The 17478-nt window shown below is 35.4% G+C and overlaps 1 protein-coding gene across 5 annotated transcripts in view; it reads left to right on the top strand.

Annotated features, from left to right (window-relative positions):
* The window catches only part of ANKS1B (ankyrin repeat and sterile alpha motif domain containing 1B), a 1091613-nt gene that overhangs the window by 172082 nt on the left and 902053 nt on the right, over positions 1-17478 (top strand). For all 5 annotated transcript variants that reach the window (XM_078076455.1, XM_078076454.1, XM_078076453.1 and 2 more), the window contains exons 7-8: positions 273-386; positions 1783-1949. In XM_078076455.1, coding sequence (XP_077932581.1) covers positions 273-386; positions 1783-1949 — 281 coding nt within the window. The remainder of the gene's footprint in view (positions 1-272; positions 387-1782; positions 1950-17478) is intronic.

Raw genomic sequence — 17478 nt, 5'->3', positions numbered from 1 at the left:
AGAATGTGACCAGTTTAGTTTTCACAAAAAGGGTTTATGAGTCTCTTCTTAAGTATCTTTTATGTTTTAATTAAAAAGATTTAAATTAATAGTTTATCATGAAATTATTTCAGTTTGTTTGGTTTTTTGAAGTTCTTTTAAAAACTTAGGATATATTTAGGATATGAGGAAATAAATGAAAAACTGATCACCAGAAATAAAACATAAAGTTTAGTTATTGATTTTAAAGTAAATGAATTTGACTATGTAATTTCAAAAACTTGTATACACAGAATATTTGGAAGGTGTGGGAAGATCAGCAGTCCCTGAAGAGCATGTACAAGAAGATACAACACAAGAAATACATATTTCATCTCCTGTTGAGTCTCCTTCCCAAAAGACTAAGAGTGAGTAGTTAATTATAAAGACCTTGAAATAGTACTAGACATTTATGTACAAATTTGTCCTATAGGTACAAAAAGGCTAACACTTGTAAAAATTTCAGGTCTAATAAGTTGTATCTTATACTGTATATTTTATCCATTTATTCAGCCAGCATTTTTCTTTTAAGAGAGGGAGACGGTGGGGGCAGGAAGAGAGAATCTTAAGCAGGCTCCACACCCAGTGAAGAGCCAACACGGGAGTTTGACAGTCATCACAGGGCTCAGTTTCACAACCCTAAAGCCATGACCTGAGCTGAAATGAAGATTCGGACACTTAACTGACTGAGCCACCTAGGTGCCCATTCAGTCAGCATTTATTGAGCTCTTCTATTTGCCAGACCCTTCTCTTGGCCCTGCCATTATAGTGAGCAAAATTAGCAATCCCTGCTGTCATGAAGTTTACATGGAGTGGATATTTCACAGTAGATTTTTTTTTCCTAAAATTAATTAATTTACTTATTTGAGAGTATGAGAGCATGTGTGAGTGGAGGGAGGGGCAGAGGGAGAGAGAATCTCAAGCAGACTCCCCACAGAGTGCAGAGCCCAACATGGGGGCTTAATGCTCATCACAGGACTCCATCCCAGGACCCTGAGAACATGACCTGAGCTGAAATCAAGAGTCAGACGACTGAGACATCCAGGTGCCCCTTTCTAAAACGTATTTTTAATGCAGAATAAAAATATTGATATCTGGATTATAACTGCTGGAGTTTTATTTTTTCCCCAGAAGAAATTACAGGTATAAGGTACCTTTCTGAAAATGATTAGAAAAATCCATATTTGCATGCAGCCTACAAAATACTCACATTTTGACAGATGATGCATATTATTTATCTGTTCTTCAGTGTTCTTCCTTTATGTCACATAGCACAATTCTAATTTATTACTTATGTAATTATTTATCAAAATACATTCTACTATTTCTTTTTATTGAACCTAGGAAGTAGCCTTCCAGTACCATTTAAAATTTGTTAATGAGTTGTTGAATGAATTCTGTCCGTGAACTGTAATGCCGATGAAAGATTGTTGAAGATTAAATGTTACAATGGATGAAGCCTTAGGAATTGTAATTCCAGATGCTTTTATGTACTACACATATATAAACCTTCAATACTTATTTCTATTTTGAATAAGAGTAATAATAGGCAAAATTGGGATTTCTCCTTGTCTTTTAATATTCTTGAACTTATTATAGTTTAGTACCTTGCTTTCAACAGAATATTTTCTGACTTACTAAATCTTGTTTGTCATAGTATGACTTCTATTACCATACTAGTCATATTTTTATTAGTTAATAGGAAGTTTTAGCAATAGCTTTTCTTGAAACTTTGAAAAAAATTACTGTCTTACTCTCTTACAGGTGAAACTGTGACTGGAGAATTATCAAAACTCTTGGATGAAATAAAACTCTGTCAAGAAAAGGATTATTCTTTTGAAGATTTGTGCCACACAATATCAGACCACTACTTAGATAATTTGAGCAAGATTTCAGAGGAAGAACTTGGGAAAAATGGAAGCCAGAGTGTAGTAAGTAAGGGGGGAAGGAAGACAGTGCGTCTGTCTTTGCCAACTCAATGTGTATCTGAGAGGCATGGGATTTGTGCATTATCCTATCTTCAGATTCTTCCAGTGTCAAATGTCAGATTCCCTATTGCTCTTTTTCTGATGTTCATTGGTGTTTTACTCTCACTGCATGTGTAGGGGAAGGAATGCTTTGATAAATCACTTATAGTTTGTGATGATCTTGCTACTGTTCATTTGCCTAAGAAATCATAATTTCTTTGATTATGTTCTTTTAGTTTTACTGGGCATGATGATATTGGTTTCCAAAGAAAGAAAAAAAAAAATCTTCCTTCTGTCTTTGTTTCCCCTTTTTCTCTATGGACTGAGTCTACCCCATCTTAAAGAAAGATGGAGCTGGGCTATGTGTGTATGTTCCCCAGTCACTTTGTATGTTATGGTAGGGGAGAGACATTGTAGAAAGTTTGACCTCCATATTTTTATAATCTTATGCAAATCCCTTAGGCAACCTACAAGCTCAGAATCTAAATCATGAGTTAGAGATTCTTGCTCATTTAGATTTTTATATTAACACAATAGCAAAACAAAAACAAAAACAAAAAAACACAAAAAACCAAAACCTGTAAAGAATCAATCAGTTTAAAATTAGGATTTGTATCTCTCTTTTATGTCAGGTAGAGGTAGCATTTATAGGGTGCACTGGTATTAAAGGAAATGCAGTATTATAACATGAAATCTTTACTCACTTTTAGAACTTAATTTGTTATAGAAACATTATGCTTTCTTCAAAAGCTAGTAAGAGTGGATTGTGTTAAGTATGTCATATTATTTATGAAAACTGAAAAGTAATTGCCAAGTATAGTGACTATTATGAGAATGTTTACTTCATTTAGTTCCTTAATGTGCAACTTGTTTCCCAGGATAGTGCTTGCTAGTCTAGCTCCATGGCTAGTCTTACTCCCTAGGCTGTCTTTGTTCTTTTTTTTTTTTGCTGCAATATCTTTTTTAAAGCATCATATTATTGGCCCCAATAAAAGCTCTTTATGAATAATTATCATTAATTATATATACATATGAGTTTTAACCAAATGAAATTTTTATATTAATGAAATATTTACTGTAATGACTTTAACATCAGAACAAAATTTCCTGTTTAAAAATCTTAAACAGTTTTATGTCATCTCCAAATTACAAACCAATTACAATTCAACATTTCCTTGAAGGTTGGTTACAAATCAAAACATATTTATCCTACATAAATAATACATGGTGTTTAGATTTTTAGGTCTGTCCCTAAAGATTTCTCTAAACTGATGGCCTCTGGCCCTCTACTTCTAAGCCCACAGATTTTCTGAAAGCCCTAATTTTCTAGATCAGTGGTTTATAAACTTTTTTTGTTCTGTGTAGCATAGTAAACAAATTTTAAGCAAACATCCTAAGTGCATGTGTTTATAAATTACATATATCTACTATTCTAAGAATGTATGATGTAAATTAGGTATATACTACAAGAGACATTCAAATAAGAAGGATAAAGAATAAGTGTAAATAGAAGCTCTATCTTTTTTTTTTCCTTTTAGTCAGTGGGTATCTTGTGCACCCTGGGGTCTGCACACTTTACTTGGAGACTATGCTTACTCAAGCTTATAGATTTCAGGTAGTGATAGCAGAGGTTTTTGATATTATGAGGGTGACATAATTTGGGGGAATGATGGCCAAATGTTTGTTTCTTTATAAGTCAAAGACTGTATTGTGATAGTAGCAAGAGAGAAATTAATGCTCGTAAATTGAACTGAATTTCTTAAAATTCAAGCTTATCTTTTCATAAAATCAGTCTTTGTTCCTGTGACAAACTTTATATTGTGTTCCTTGAAAATATTGTCATATTAAATAATAAAGATTACATGAGGCAGAAAAGCAGAGGGTACATATAAGTAAGGGCAGGTAGTTCAATTTCTCTGGAATAATAGAGTTTATAAAGCGGAAAGATTATGAAATAAAATTAGAAGATAGGTTGAGGTCAGGCCATGGATGATTTTGAATGTCAGGATAAGAGTTTTAGTATTTATTTTTTAGAAAATGAGAAAAATCTAAAGGATTTTGAGGAGATAAAAGACATCATTGGAAGTGCCCTTTCAGAAGATTAATCTAATAGAAACTTGTTATTGAATGTTTAAAAAGTAATCGAATTATTTTGATCCTTCTCTGTAGCCTGTGTTTTATTTGGGTTCATTTGCTTTTGTTGACTATTTCTGTTCATCAAAAATGTTCCTTCAGAGTTTTGTTATGAATTATACTCTCAAATTATGCAAAAATTTAATCAAGTACTTATAGATCACCTAATATAGATGTTTGTTACCATGTTGTAAATTACAGGATTTATAATAGCAGTTCCTGACTTGAAAGAGTTCAAAATTCTTATTAGAAGAAGGCTTTAGTCACAGTGTACAGACAAGACTAACATATAAAACAACAGATATATAAGAGCTGACATTTATTAGTTGCTTGCTATTCTAATGCTTTATATGATTTAAGCTGCTTAATTTTCATAGTAATCCTACGAGTGGACTTATAGACTTGGGAAATGACTCAGCTGGCAAGTGGCAGATCTAGGATTCAAACTCAGAGCCAATGTCTTTAATTCCCAGCTACATTTCTCATAATAAATTACCTGGTGGCCAAAGGAATTTTTAAAAAGGGAGAGATTAGTGAAGACTTATTGGTATTCATTGAAGGCTTCGTGGAGGTAGGGAGAGACTAAACTGGGCCGTGAGGGGAGAAGGAGATGTCCCTTGTATTTGTTTTAGAATAAATGGATGAATGAATGAATGAATGAATGAGTGAATGGGAGAAGATTCCAGCTTGCAGAAACAGTATGTGCAAAAGCACAGAGGTGAGACATAGCGTATAATTTGAGAATAATGGTTTATCATGAGAGTTGATATTGGAGAGTAGTGGGAAACAAATTTGGGTAAGTAACGATAATACCTAACACTTATGGAGCACTTTGTTTATATTAACTGATTTAATCTTCACAATAACCCTGAGATAGGTGGTATTATTCCCCGTTTTACAGATGAGAAAATGGAGGCACAGAGAACTTTTATGATTTTCCCACATTTATGCGGTAATTGCCAGAGCCAGGATCTGAACACATGCAGTCTCGGCTGGTGCCATATCCATTACCACTCAGCTGTTTTGTTAAGGGCAGATAATTAGATTTGGGAACCTAGTCAGAAGTTTAATATTGATGGTGAGGAGAATAAACTCTTGAGGTGGGGAGTTCTGTCTTGAAGGTGACATTTTGGGAAGATAAAAATGGTAACTGGAGTCAGATGTTCTGGAAGAGATTTTGTGATTCTTAGCAATGGTAATATGTTAGACATATTTGGAGAGGCTTCAAAAAATACTGATACCTGCAGGTACCATGTCCTGACCAACTAGACGAACTAAATCAGAATTGTTTTGGGTGGCCCTGAGCCTCATTCTTTTAGAAAGCTAATATGCACACGGTTGGTCTAGAGGACTAAAAATCTGCCAGGGCCTTACTGAGGTAATGTAGACCTGAGATGCTGAGTCAGAACTGAGGTCTTGATAACACCACAAAATTACACAATTTTAGAGCTAGAATAAATCTCATCATGGGTCTTCGAGTATCCAGCCTAATTCTCCCACTCCCGTGTAAGAGTGTCTAAAAAAAACTCTTGAGTTAGAGACATTTTCAGTTTATCATCAAAGAAAATTCCCAGTGTAGTCCTAAATTAAAATTATTTCTATATTACATTGGAATATTAAATGTGGAGTAATATTTTTGCTTATTCACATTATTGGCTGAAGGATGGGCATTTGGGTTTGGTTGAAATACCCAACTTGTTCATCATAATATGACAAATAATTCCAAAAGTAATTTAGAAGAAATCAAAATGTAAGGAAAATATGTTTTGTAGATTTGTTATTAATAAATGTATTTTCCATATTAATGATGTGCCTTGAGTTTTGGGAGTATTTTAACTATTCTTAGTTCCGTTTAGCTTTCATTGCCTTTTTTCTTCCAATAGAGGGCACTCTAATTCAGTAATTTAAAATACAAAATCAGCTGTCTTATGTAAGAACTTTTACTTTTGAATTAGAGGTTTCTGGTTTTATTAAAATATTAGCCTTAGGTAGTAGTTTGAACAATTTTACTAATATAAGTGAATTAAAAATTAAATTCTTATTATGATTGTATTCTATTGGAGTTTTTACATTTAATGTGAAGGCTAGCTCCAGTTAAAATTACATTTTCCCTTGCATAAATTTTAATTCAAAAGTTAGTCTAAGTGCTTTTATAATATGCATATGGAGCCATTTTCTAAGTTGAATTAGGACATTATATAATCTAGAATGTAAATTTTGAAGAAATATAAATATCTTTACATTCTTTAGCAACCCATGAAATTTAGAATTTTGAAAGAATATAAAATAATCTGAAAAAATGTTCTGTTCTCTTAATTTATTTTCCCAGGTCATATATTCAGTTTCTTCCTCCATGTGTATAAACAATGAGCAAAACTCTGCAATGTGAATACATATACCATAGGGAAATTTGATTATAACATCAAGATCATTAGAGCAGACTTCAGAATCTAGGTTTCAGGAAAGCCTTTTTTTTTTTTTTTTTTTTAAGATTTGAAGTAGAAAAAGCATTATTGCCTCATTAGCTTATGTCTCTAAGAAATAAATAGGAGGCTTCAGGTATGAAATGCATTATATGTTTCTTCTCCTAAGGGACACCTGGATATAAGTAGTATATAAGACTTACTGTTTGAAAGGGATTGTGTTGGCAGGTTTTGTGCAATTTTAAATCAACCAGTATGACCTCTTTTCTATTATTTTACTTTCTTTTCCAATGCAAAATGTTTAATTACATGTAAACCTTCTGAATATGAGATATTTTACTTTAATATATCAAGATTTTTAAGATTCAACATCTCAGTTTTTATACTAAGCTTCTATAACCTGCTTGAGAACACTGTTGGAGGAGTGTGTTGGGGGCGTCTCCATAGGAAAATATACTTAATTTGATGCCAGAATTCATCAAGTGTTAAAGGTCAGTAGAATCAAATTAGGTTGCCTAGAATACAAATGGTGTTTATAAATCAATGTTTACTTTCAAAAATATAATTTCTAGAGCTTAATATCAGGAATGTACCACCTTCAGAATTGTGAGAGACTTGGGTGGCAATCTCATCCAATTCCTATCATATTCACAGCACTTCGGGAAGTGAATTATCTGAAACATAAAATAAAGAGTTCTTCTTACAGGATTATAACTGATTCTTTAGCACATAATGAGTTGTATTTTTTTTATAGTGGAACTGAATCTTAAGCAGTGGAACTATTACCTTATTGGGAATATAGTATTTAGAATATTTCTAACTTAAATAATTCATATCTTATATAGTTGAACAAATTTTTTGGCAGCGGTGACTCAAGGTTGTTGTGTACTAAGTCTGGGCTTGGATTGTCCTAGCAGATTTTCCAGGATATTTAGGGAATGCATAGATTCTGTTGACCTATGTTAATATTTTGAAGCTAATAGCATATTTATGTACCATATGTACCTACAAAGAAAAATCCAGAATCAAAATGGTAAGATTTTTGTCCCTCGTCTCATCCCAGGAAGAATTTGTACCTGAAGTGAATCTAGGAAGATCTTTGAGATATCCTTGGCTTCTAGAATAGAGGGGTCATTCTTCTGAACTTCCAACACAATTGCTTTTCCCTTTCATGATGCATCTCTTTGTTCTGCTTTGTCTTTATACACATTTTTATATTATTTCTTATAGACTTCTTAATAGGTAGATCTATATTTGATTGATCTCTGTAATCACATCCTGCCTAGCACAGTACCTTGCATGTAGTCTCTCGGTGAAAGTTCATTGAATGTTAAGTGCATGAAAAGGCAGACACTGCATAGAGAAGTACATATAAAGCAATGTTGTAAATAAACAATTTTTTATTGAAAAACATGTTTAATTATTTGGAGATGAATTACAGAGTCCAAGGACAGGTTTTTCCTGTTCTGCCACTTACTAGCAGGGTGACCTTTGGAAGTGCTGGAAGTTTCCAAGCCTTAGTTTCCTCCAGTTAAAAAAAAGTTTAATATGGCCTTCTGTCAGTTACAGGAAAAGAGCTACTCTCTTTGTGCTGCTGAAGACATGCCATTTTGATTTTTTATTATGTTTTATAGATTTTGTCCAACTTTGTCCAGATTTTCAAATAACCACTCAATATGAACCCAAAAGGGATTTCTCTAGTGAGGTGCTAAATGTTTTATTCTTGGATTGGTGTTAGTCAGTATTTGCCATGGAAAAAAAGCCCCAGTCATCCATCATAATCAGGTCTGCAGATGTTAAGGAGGAATAGCAAACATGGCAAATAATTGAACTTATATGAAAAATTACCTCAATAAACAGATTCTTGCTTCAAAGTAAAAACAGAATTCAGTGGGAGTTAAAATAAAATAAAATCCTATAATTAGAGTCCTAAAAATTCAGTGATTTAAGTATAAGATTGGAGAGATTTAATTGGGGAAGATGTGCATTCAGAAAGTTCTAGGGTATATAAATGACCACAACTACAGTATGAACCAGCAGTGAGAAGTGGCTGCTAAAAAATCAAATACTTGCCAAGCTCTGATCTCTGCATATAATTATAATACTAGAAGCTAGTATTTATATTGTACTAAGTTTTAACTATGTACTAGACATTGTGGTAAGCATGTTAAAATCATTCTTTTTTATTCCTCACAATAATGCCATGAGGTAGGTTTTATTATCCTCAGTGTGGAAATCAAGAGTAAAATAACTTGTCCAGGGTTATACAGCTACCAAAAGGTAAAACTGGGATCTAAATTTAGGTCTGATGTCTTCCAAGGTCATGACCCTAACTTACTGGATAGTCATGATAGTTATGTCATTAATGGTTATTAGTGACAGTCATTCTGTCTGCCATTAATATCTTCCACCTTGACCCATCCTCACCTTTTCATCATTCTTGCCATTTCGCAGGTGCAGACTCTCATTACCTCTTACTGAGTTATTTTAAGAGTTTTTTTTATTCTGCCCATGTGTTTCTAGTGTCTCCTTGTTATTTGCTCCAGTTTTTTCTTAATACTACTGCTAAATCAGTATGCCTTAAGTGCAGTTCTGATCATGTCACCCTTCTTCTCAAAGCTAGACCTGGTCCTCACTGTAAAAATTAAATATAGACTTTTAACTTTGGCACTCAAGTCTCCATCTTCCAGCTTCATTAATATATTTTTCAGCTTTCTCCCATTAATGTCTTAGATAAATAGGATGTTTTGGTAAAATGAGTTACTCTCAAGCATGTCTGTCTTTCCTTATCTCTGTCCGTGTTCACAGTGTTTCATTCATACATAATTCTTTTCTCTATCTTCTACGTATTGAAAACCATCCTTCACAAAACCTGTTATTAAATATATTACAAGACCTTTTTTGATCTTTCTGTTAAAAGCCAACTATTTGGATTGGATATCATTACATTTTATTTATAAATGTGTAAAGTAAATTTCATAGTCTGCTTTGTATTACTTATACATGAATCTGTTTCGGCTTTGCTTATAAACCTCTTGGTGACAGGGGAAATACTTATCTCTGTATGTGTGAGGAATTTAGCATAGTTCTTCACTCACATGCTTAATAAACATTTGTTGAATTGATATGATAGGCCATGACATCAGAAAGTCTGTCTGATAACTGAATGTAGGTGCAGACCTATGGATAAAGCTCTAAGATGGTGTCTTTCTAATCTCAGAAGAACTTCCTCTGTTGGTTGATGTCTCAAATAATGAATGCCTCACCATTTATTTTGAGAATGACATGAAATACCTGGTCGAACTATATTATAAACTTCCTTATGACATAAAAACACCAACATCTTATGCCAAGTCATATCTTTCTTGTATAGTAATGTCTCTTTCATTGACAAGAAGGAAATCTTACATTATAAATACCATGTTTGGTTCCTGATAACATATATAATGGAAATCTGCTATAAGAATATAGGAACATCTCATTTATATTTTAATTTTCAAATTCTTCGGTGTTCTGTGATAAGCATTTTAAAAATTCATCCCTGTTATTCTTTCTGTGTGAGTTGAGATGGGCTATTTTTGAAGCAGTTTTTTTCCTGTTAATCATAAAGAAAACAGGCTTAAGCAAACACCCTGTTTTTTTTCCCTAATTATTGATGACTCTTGCTGATTATGATGTGCCTAACTAATGCATGGTATTATTATGTGCACGTCTTAAGTGTGTTTGATACCAGAATACCTCTCAGTATTACAAGCATTCTGTTAAAGTATCCCAAGGCAATAAACTCCCTTTCTAGAGAATTGTAAACTTTATATATTTGAAATTTATGAAGCCTGTGAAGTTATCATTTAAACTTTATATATTTGAAATTTATGAAGCTTGTGAAGTTATTTTGTCTACTTTGCAGCTACATGTCAGTTTTTATTTTGATACTCTCATTCTCTCTGATCTCTCTCTAATGTCCAACTTGAATTTATTCTTCCTCATAGAACGTAGCTATTATGATTTCCCTGAGAATCTATACTCAGGAGATAATTGTAATGTTTTCTTGAAATTTTAATAATAACTTGACTTTCTTCTAACCTCACTTTCTGGATAATGATGATGTTAACTTTTGACAACTTTCAGCCACATGTTACAGTTAACCTCGTTCATTTATCATGTAATGCACTTAATGTGTAATTCTCTTTCAAGGTACACATTTGAGAATTCTTGATTCTCTTTTGGAGGAAAGGCCTTGGACAGCTTGCCATTGTAGAAGAATCCCATTTTGCTTACTCATGCCAAAAGAAATCAGTCTAGAGTCTGAGCTTAAAGAGACATGTCAGTGGTGATAATCACTTATCTCTGTGTTCAGGGAAATGTTTTTCACCTTGAAGAGCAAAGTAATTCTGATGAAATAGTGGACTAGCGACCCAGAAAAAAATTACTGAAAGTGCTCACACTTCTGACATTTTATTATGAGACCATTTGAGTCATGACTACTGAATATTGGAATTGATTCAACCTCGAACAGCTGAAGAATTAAGATTCTACATTATGTAATCAAAGTCAATAGAAGGAAGAGATACTCTGTGGCCTGCTTTAATCTCAGGCCTAGATTTTTAAAAGTGTCTCATGTTATTTTCACTTTCCTTTGCCAGAATTTTTATTTCAACCATCTATGCTTTTTATTTTATTTTTTTTAAAGATTTTTTTTTTTTTTTTGGAATGAGAATCTTCCATGCAGACTCACTACTGAGCAAGGAGCCCAATGCAGGGCTTGATCCCACAACCCATGAGATCATGACTTGAGCTAAAACCAAGAGTTGGAGGCTTAACTGACTGAGCCACCCAGGTATCCAGGTGTCCCAAGCATCTATGCTTTTTAAAGCTCAAATGTTTTGGTTGCTTACAGTTTCACAACAGTTCTATTTGATAGCTGCCTAAGCTATCAAATAACTAACAATGAGAAACAAAGTCTTAATTTGGAGAAAGAATGAGGTAGTCAAGAAGTTGAATTTGACAGGAAATGAAAACTCTAAAATGAACAAAGATAATGAACCCAGTGAGAATTGTATCAGCAAAGTGGACATTGCTTGCCCCCAAAATGAGACAACACTGACATGTTATATCTTTTCCTGTAATCATCCTTTCTGTGTTGCTGAAATAAATCTATTCTTGAAGGCTTATAGAATATTCCCTTTTAGCCTTTAATCCTTCTCTTACTTAGTTTGATGCCAGTTTCCTGAACATTGAAAGTATCTTTATTGTCATAGTTACTATTATCATTGTTGCTAACTTACTGAGACCCTGTATTAAAGAATTATACTAATTTATTCAATAACAGGTTATTTGTAGCTTGGAGCGACATTACAGTGTAGAGAACAAGAGTTTTTGAACTCAGACAGACTTGTATTTGAATCGAAATTCTACTTAGATAAATATTACCCTGATCTTTATATTTGTCACCTGAATAGCAATGTTTCTATAGTCTTTCTCACCTCAATCTACTGAATCGGAATGCCTGGAAGTGGATTATTATTATTTTTAAAAGATTTTATCTATTTATTTAGAAAGAGAGCAAGGGGAGGGGCAGAGGGAGAGGGAAATCTCAAGCAGACTCAGCACTCCTATAGTCTGTATAACTTGTAATTAATTCTTTTATACTTTAAATTAACTGACAATGTTGTCAAAATACCACATAAAGTATAAAGTAGTATTTAAAAGAATATATTATCATCCTTCTCTTACTCTCATTTTCAGTTCTTCAAACTTACAGACTACATTCATTGTTGCTCTCTTGTTCTTTATAATTCTGTCTTCTCCCTCACAACCTGTCCCCCAATACCTGCTTCTCCCTACCATCTTCATTTAAGTAAAATTCTATAAGAATGAAATTGTAAACCCAGGCCAGTGCTTTATTTTTTATTGTCTATCCCAAGTGCCCATTATCATTCTTAGCATATAGGAAGTGCTCAGTAAATGGTTTTTTTTGGTCATTGAACTACTTTTAAAAAATTTGATATTACCAGTTTCTTCCTTCTCACTTATTCTATTATACCTAATCAGAACTCATTTTATCCCTGTATAACCATGACTTCCGAGGTTCTGGGTTACATAAATTAAGTTGAGGTCATTTCACCAACATAATCTTACAAGATTGTATTGGCTCAATAGCATCCTTCATGAGAGTTAAGCAAAGTGCCAGATAAGGCCTCAGTCAGATGATATTCTCAGGGATTGTGTTTCATGTATATAACACTTATTAATATCTTTATACTGGTGTTATCACCTTTCTGATAGACTATATAACCAACACCCCATACAGGACAGAAGTGTGTGTGCCTGTGTGTGTATGTGTGTGTGAAGAGGAGGATGGAGAAAAGAAGGGAGAATGGAAGAGGAGGAGAAAGAGATCATAATATTATCAGTAGGGACTTTTGTCTTTGCCGTTTGATTTATGAGTTCTCTAATTTTATCTTATCCTTTGGAGCAAGTGGCATTTTATGATTTTGAGAATCTAACCATAAACACTGAAGAATCTGATTTTTTTCTGGATATAGTAATGTCAGAGTCCAAAGCATAAAAATTCTGTATTCATAGATCACATATGTGAAGGTATACTTCATACTTTTTTCTTGTCTATAACCTAATTTTAAGAGATGCTTTGATTGTTCATAAGCCTGGAGGCATATTTACTTAACCAAGATATTCTGACTCATGCTTAGCAATGAGAGTAACTGGGAGTGGGGTGTGGTGGTTTACATATAGTGGTTGGCGGAGGAGAGATAAACTGTAATCTGAAAGAGGAGAAGGATCCAGTCACATAAATACCAAGGAAAGAAAATTTGGAATAAAAGGAAATACTGTTTCCTGAGGCGGGAAAGAGCTTAGTATGTTTAAGTACCAGGAAAGAGGCCACTGGTGTAGACTGAAATATAGTGAACTGGGTACAGAATAAAATGGAACGAAGTTGGAAATCCAGATTAGACAGGGTCTTGTAGGTCATGGAAAATGGTTTGATTTTTTTTTTTTAATCAAAAATTTTTAAGCTGGGAAGTGATATAATTATGGCAGCAAAGTTGGAAAGTCTGGCTCTTCTAAATTCACTGATAGTTCTATTTTAATATCAGATGTCTGTATGATATTTATAGCATAATACATTAAAAATATGATCAGTAGTTATTTATCCTGGATCTGCTGTGTGGTAGGTTCTGTGCTGGGCTCTGAGATATGTGTAGCAGTCAGTAAGATTGATAGTGTCATTACTATCACTGAACTTCGGTTTAGCAGCAGGTATAGAAATGGACATAGGCAATTATGTGATAGTGTAATGCGTGTTGTAACAGGGAAAATACAAGGTAGTAATTAAACACATGGGAAATATATTGGACTCAGATTTGGGTGATTAGGGCAGACTTTCCAAATTTGATTCTCTTCTCCTTGATTATTCTTGTATCAACCAGGTAACTACTTTCCTAATTGTTTGTGTTCTCCTTAGCTGATCTCCTTTCTTTTCACAGACCCTGGCTTTCTATTCTTTCTATTCTTTCTTAGGCATTGTCTTCCACAGAGAACTGCTCTTTGAGTTCAGGTAGTAACTAAATACTATTTATTTCCAAATCTATAATTCTACCGTAAAGTTCTCACTACTTTCCAGTTCTTTGCTCAAACAGCCCACTGTTATTTCAAACCAAACCTGTAAAAATACAAATAAATCGTCTTCCCACCCAAATCTATGCCTGTACCCATTTTCCATCTTTCATTCTTCCAGGACAGATAACTTTCATATTATGTTTGATTCTTTCCTGTTTCTTTCATTCTCCTGGTCTACTAGAGAGTTCCCCTTTGTTTATTCTCATCATCCCTGCTGGACCCCACTTCACATTCCAGGAACTGCCTCATTTCTTTATTCATTTCTTTTTTATTATTATGTTATGTTAATCACCATACATTACATCATTATTTTTTGATGTAGTGTTCCATGATTCATTGTTTGCATATAACACCCATTGCTCCATGCAGAACGTGCCCTCTTTAATACCCATCACCAGGCTAACCCATCCCCCCACCCCCCTCCCCTCTAGAACCCTCAGTTTGTTTCTCAGAGTCCATCGTCTCTCATGGTTCGTCTCCCCCTCCGACTTCCCCCCCTTCATTCTTCCCCTCCTACTATCTTCTTCTTTTTTTTTTTCTTAACATATATTGCATTATTTGTTTCAGAGGTACAGATCTGTGATTCAACAGTCTTGCACAATTCACAGCACTCACCATAGCACATACCCTCCCCAACGTCTATCACCCAGGCACCCCATGCCTCCCACCCCCCACCACTCCAGCAACCCTCAGTTTGTTTCCTGAGATTAAGAATTCCTCGTATCAGTGAGGTCATATGATATATGTCTTTCTCTGATTGACTTATTTCGCTCAGCATAATACCCTCTAGTTCCATCCACGTCATTGCAAATGGCAAGATTTTGTGGGGTTTTTTTTGATGGCTGCATAATATTCCATTGTATATATATACCACATCTTCTTTATCCATTCATCTGTCGATGGACATCTTGGCTCTTTCCATAGTTTGGCTATTGTGGACATTGCTGCTATAAACATCGAGGTGCATGTACCCCTTTGGATCCCTACATTTGTATCTTTGGGGTAAATACCCAGTAGTGCAATTGCTGGATCGTATGGTAGCTCTATTTTCAACTTTTTGAGGAACCTCCACACTGTTTATTCATTTTTACACTAAAATTCTGGAAGAATGTTTTTTCTTTTTCCCATGTCTCTCCTCCATTTTCTCTTAAAGCCGGTGTAATCAGGCTTTCTCCTTCACCAGGTCCCAGAACTGCCTTATTGAAGTCTCTACTGACTTCATTGCAAATTCCAATAGACATTTCTTAGTCCTTTTCTTACTTGATCTTTGAGGAGCATTTGCCCACGTTGACCATGCTGTCCTCTTTCACATGCATACTTTGTTCACTTGACTTCCTAGACACCACACTCTCCTGATTTTCTTCCTTCTTGGCTGGCTACCCCCTTTCAGTCTCCTTTGCTGGTTCCTCCTTATATTTCTGACCACTTAACACTAAAGTGCCATAGGGCTCATTCTCTGGACTTCTCTTCTTTATCTGTACTGACTCTTTTGGCCCAGCATGCTGAACAGTCTCACAGCTTTAAATACCTACTGTGGACCAGCATATCCCATGTTTACAGCTACAGCTTAGATGCTCTCCTGAACTCCAAATTCTTGTACTTAATTGTCTGACATTTCCACTCATGTCTAATATCCTTCTCAAACTTAACATGGGTAAACTGAGCTTCTGCATTTCCCCCTCAGACCTCCTGGACCCTCATTTTTCCCATTTCAGTAAATAGCAACTCTGTCCATCCAACCTCTGTCCTCCAAAACCTTGGAGTGGTCCCATACTCCTCTCTTTTCTCATGCCCCACAAGCAGTTGGTCTTGTAATCCTACTAACTCTTCCTTCAAAATATGTCTAGGATCCAGCCATTTCTTACCAGCCCTACTACTGCCACTCTGGTCTAAGCCACTGCCATCCTTTGCCTGGATTATTCAGTTGGTATCCCTGTTACCACCATTGCCCCTCCCTACAGTGTATTCTCCCTCCTTCCCCCAGAACTGTGAAAGATTTATTAAGGGGATATCAGGAGAGACAAAGCACAGGCGACAGGATGGGCAGGGAAAACATTCAGACCATTAGGCAGATCAGACACCTTTTCTAAATATATACTCTTCACAGCCTGGTTGTTTCTGCTCTGGGAGGTCTTCAGATTTCAAGCTGCGGTGTAGGTGTGGGTGAAGGGTGAGGACACAGAGGCCACTGGGTGGGCAGAGGAAGATGTGTCCCAGGGCCCCAGGACGGTAATGAAGGGGACCTGGGGGATATGGTGTCCACAGGGGACCTGGTACAGAAGGAGGTCCTCTTGTGTCCACAGGGGTCTGGTCCTTTCCTGGGACCTTCTTGGGCATAGTGCCGCTCTTGTTCCCTTGAGCACCATAGGCTTCTGAATGGGACCTAAGCTCATGTGGTGGAGGTACTAGGAATGGGTATTGTGGGGTATGAAAAAGGGAGTGGACATGAATGGTGATAAAGAAGGACCTGGAAATGAGGAAGCCCCCATGCATCCATATTGACCTTAGCCATCTCTGTCTGGGTCCTTTTTAGGGATGGTGCTGCTGTTTAATCAGGGAACTGCTCCAGATTCTGGATCTCTCTGTGGAGTGTTCTGCATCTCAAGTCTTCCTGGCATGGGTTCCTGCCTCATGTATCCCTCCGGCAGCGTCTTTCCTTCCATTATGTCCAGTCTGTATTTCAAGTAGGTGTTCTCCCTGCTCTCCTCTGCCACCTCCCTCTCCCAAATCCAAGCCTTGATCCAATTGTCTTGAGCATTCTTCTCATGAACATGGATCTGGTGTTTGAAGGTGAGCTCTGCCTCCTGCAGCTGATCTTGCATTTGTTCAATTTGTTGCTTGTGCTTGTGTGTTTCTTCTGTAGCTACTTTCAAATTTTCCTCTGAAGCTCACAGCTGATTCTTCTTTGCCACCAGTTTATAGTGTGTCATTTCCAGCTTCTCTTTTGCAGCTACTTTTCTTTGCTCATAGAATTCACCAAGATCTCCGCTTCTTCTTCAGCTGTTTCAATTCTGTTTCCTTGGTTGTTTTCACAGACCTCAATGCATTGCACTGGTCTTCCAGGACCTTTTTACTTTGTTCCAGTTCACATTTCTTGGACCTCAAGGCTCTCAGCCCTGGATCCTTGAATTCATCTTGTGACTTCAATTTAAGAGCTTCATCAGAGAGAAACTTATTTTCTCTCTTAGTTTCTTAAAGACCTTTCTTTGCTTCATTGATCTTCTGCTCCCAAATGGTTATTTCTTCAGCAAGTTCTCTGTTTTCTTTTTTAAACTGATTGATCTTCTTAGTTATTGCTG

Source organism: Halichoerus grypus, chromosome 6 (assembly GCF_964656455.1).
Source record: "Halichoerus grypus chromosome 6, mHalGry1.hap1.1, whole genome shotgun sequence".
Lineage (NCBI taxonomy): Eukaryota > Metazoa > Chordata > Mammalia > Carnivora > Phocidae > Halichoerus > Halichoerus grypus.
The sequence above is the reverse complement of the archived record's forward strand: the minus strand, read 5'-3'. Positions and strand labels throughout refer to the sequence as shown.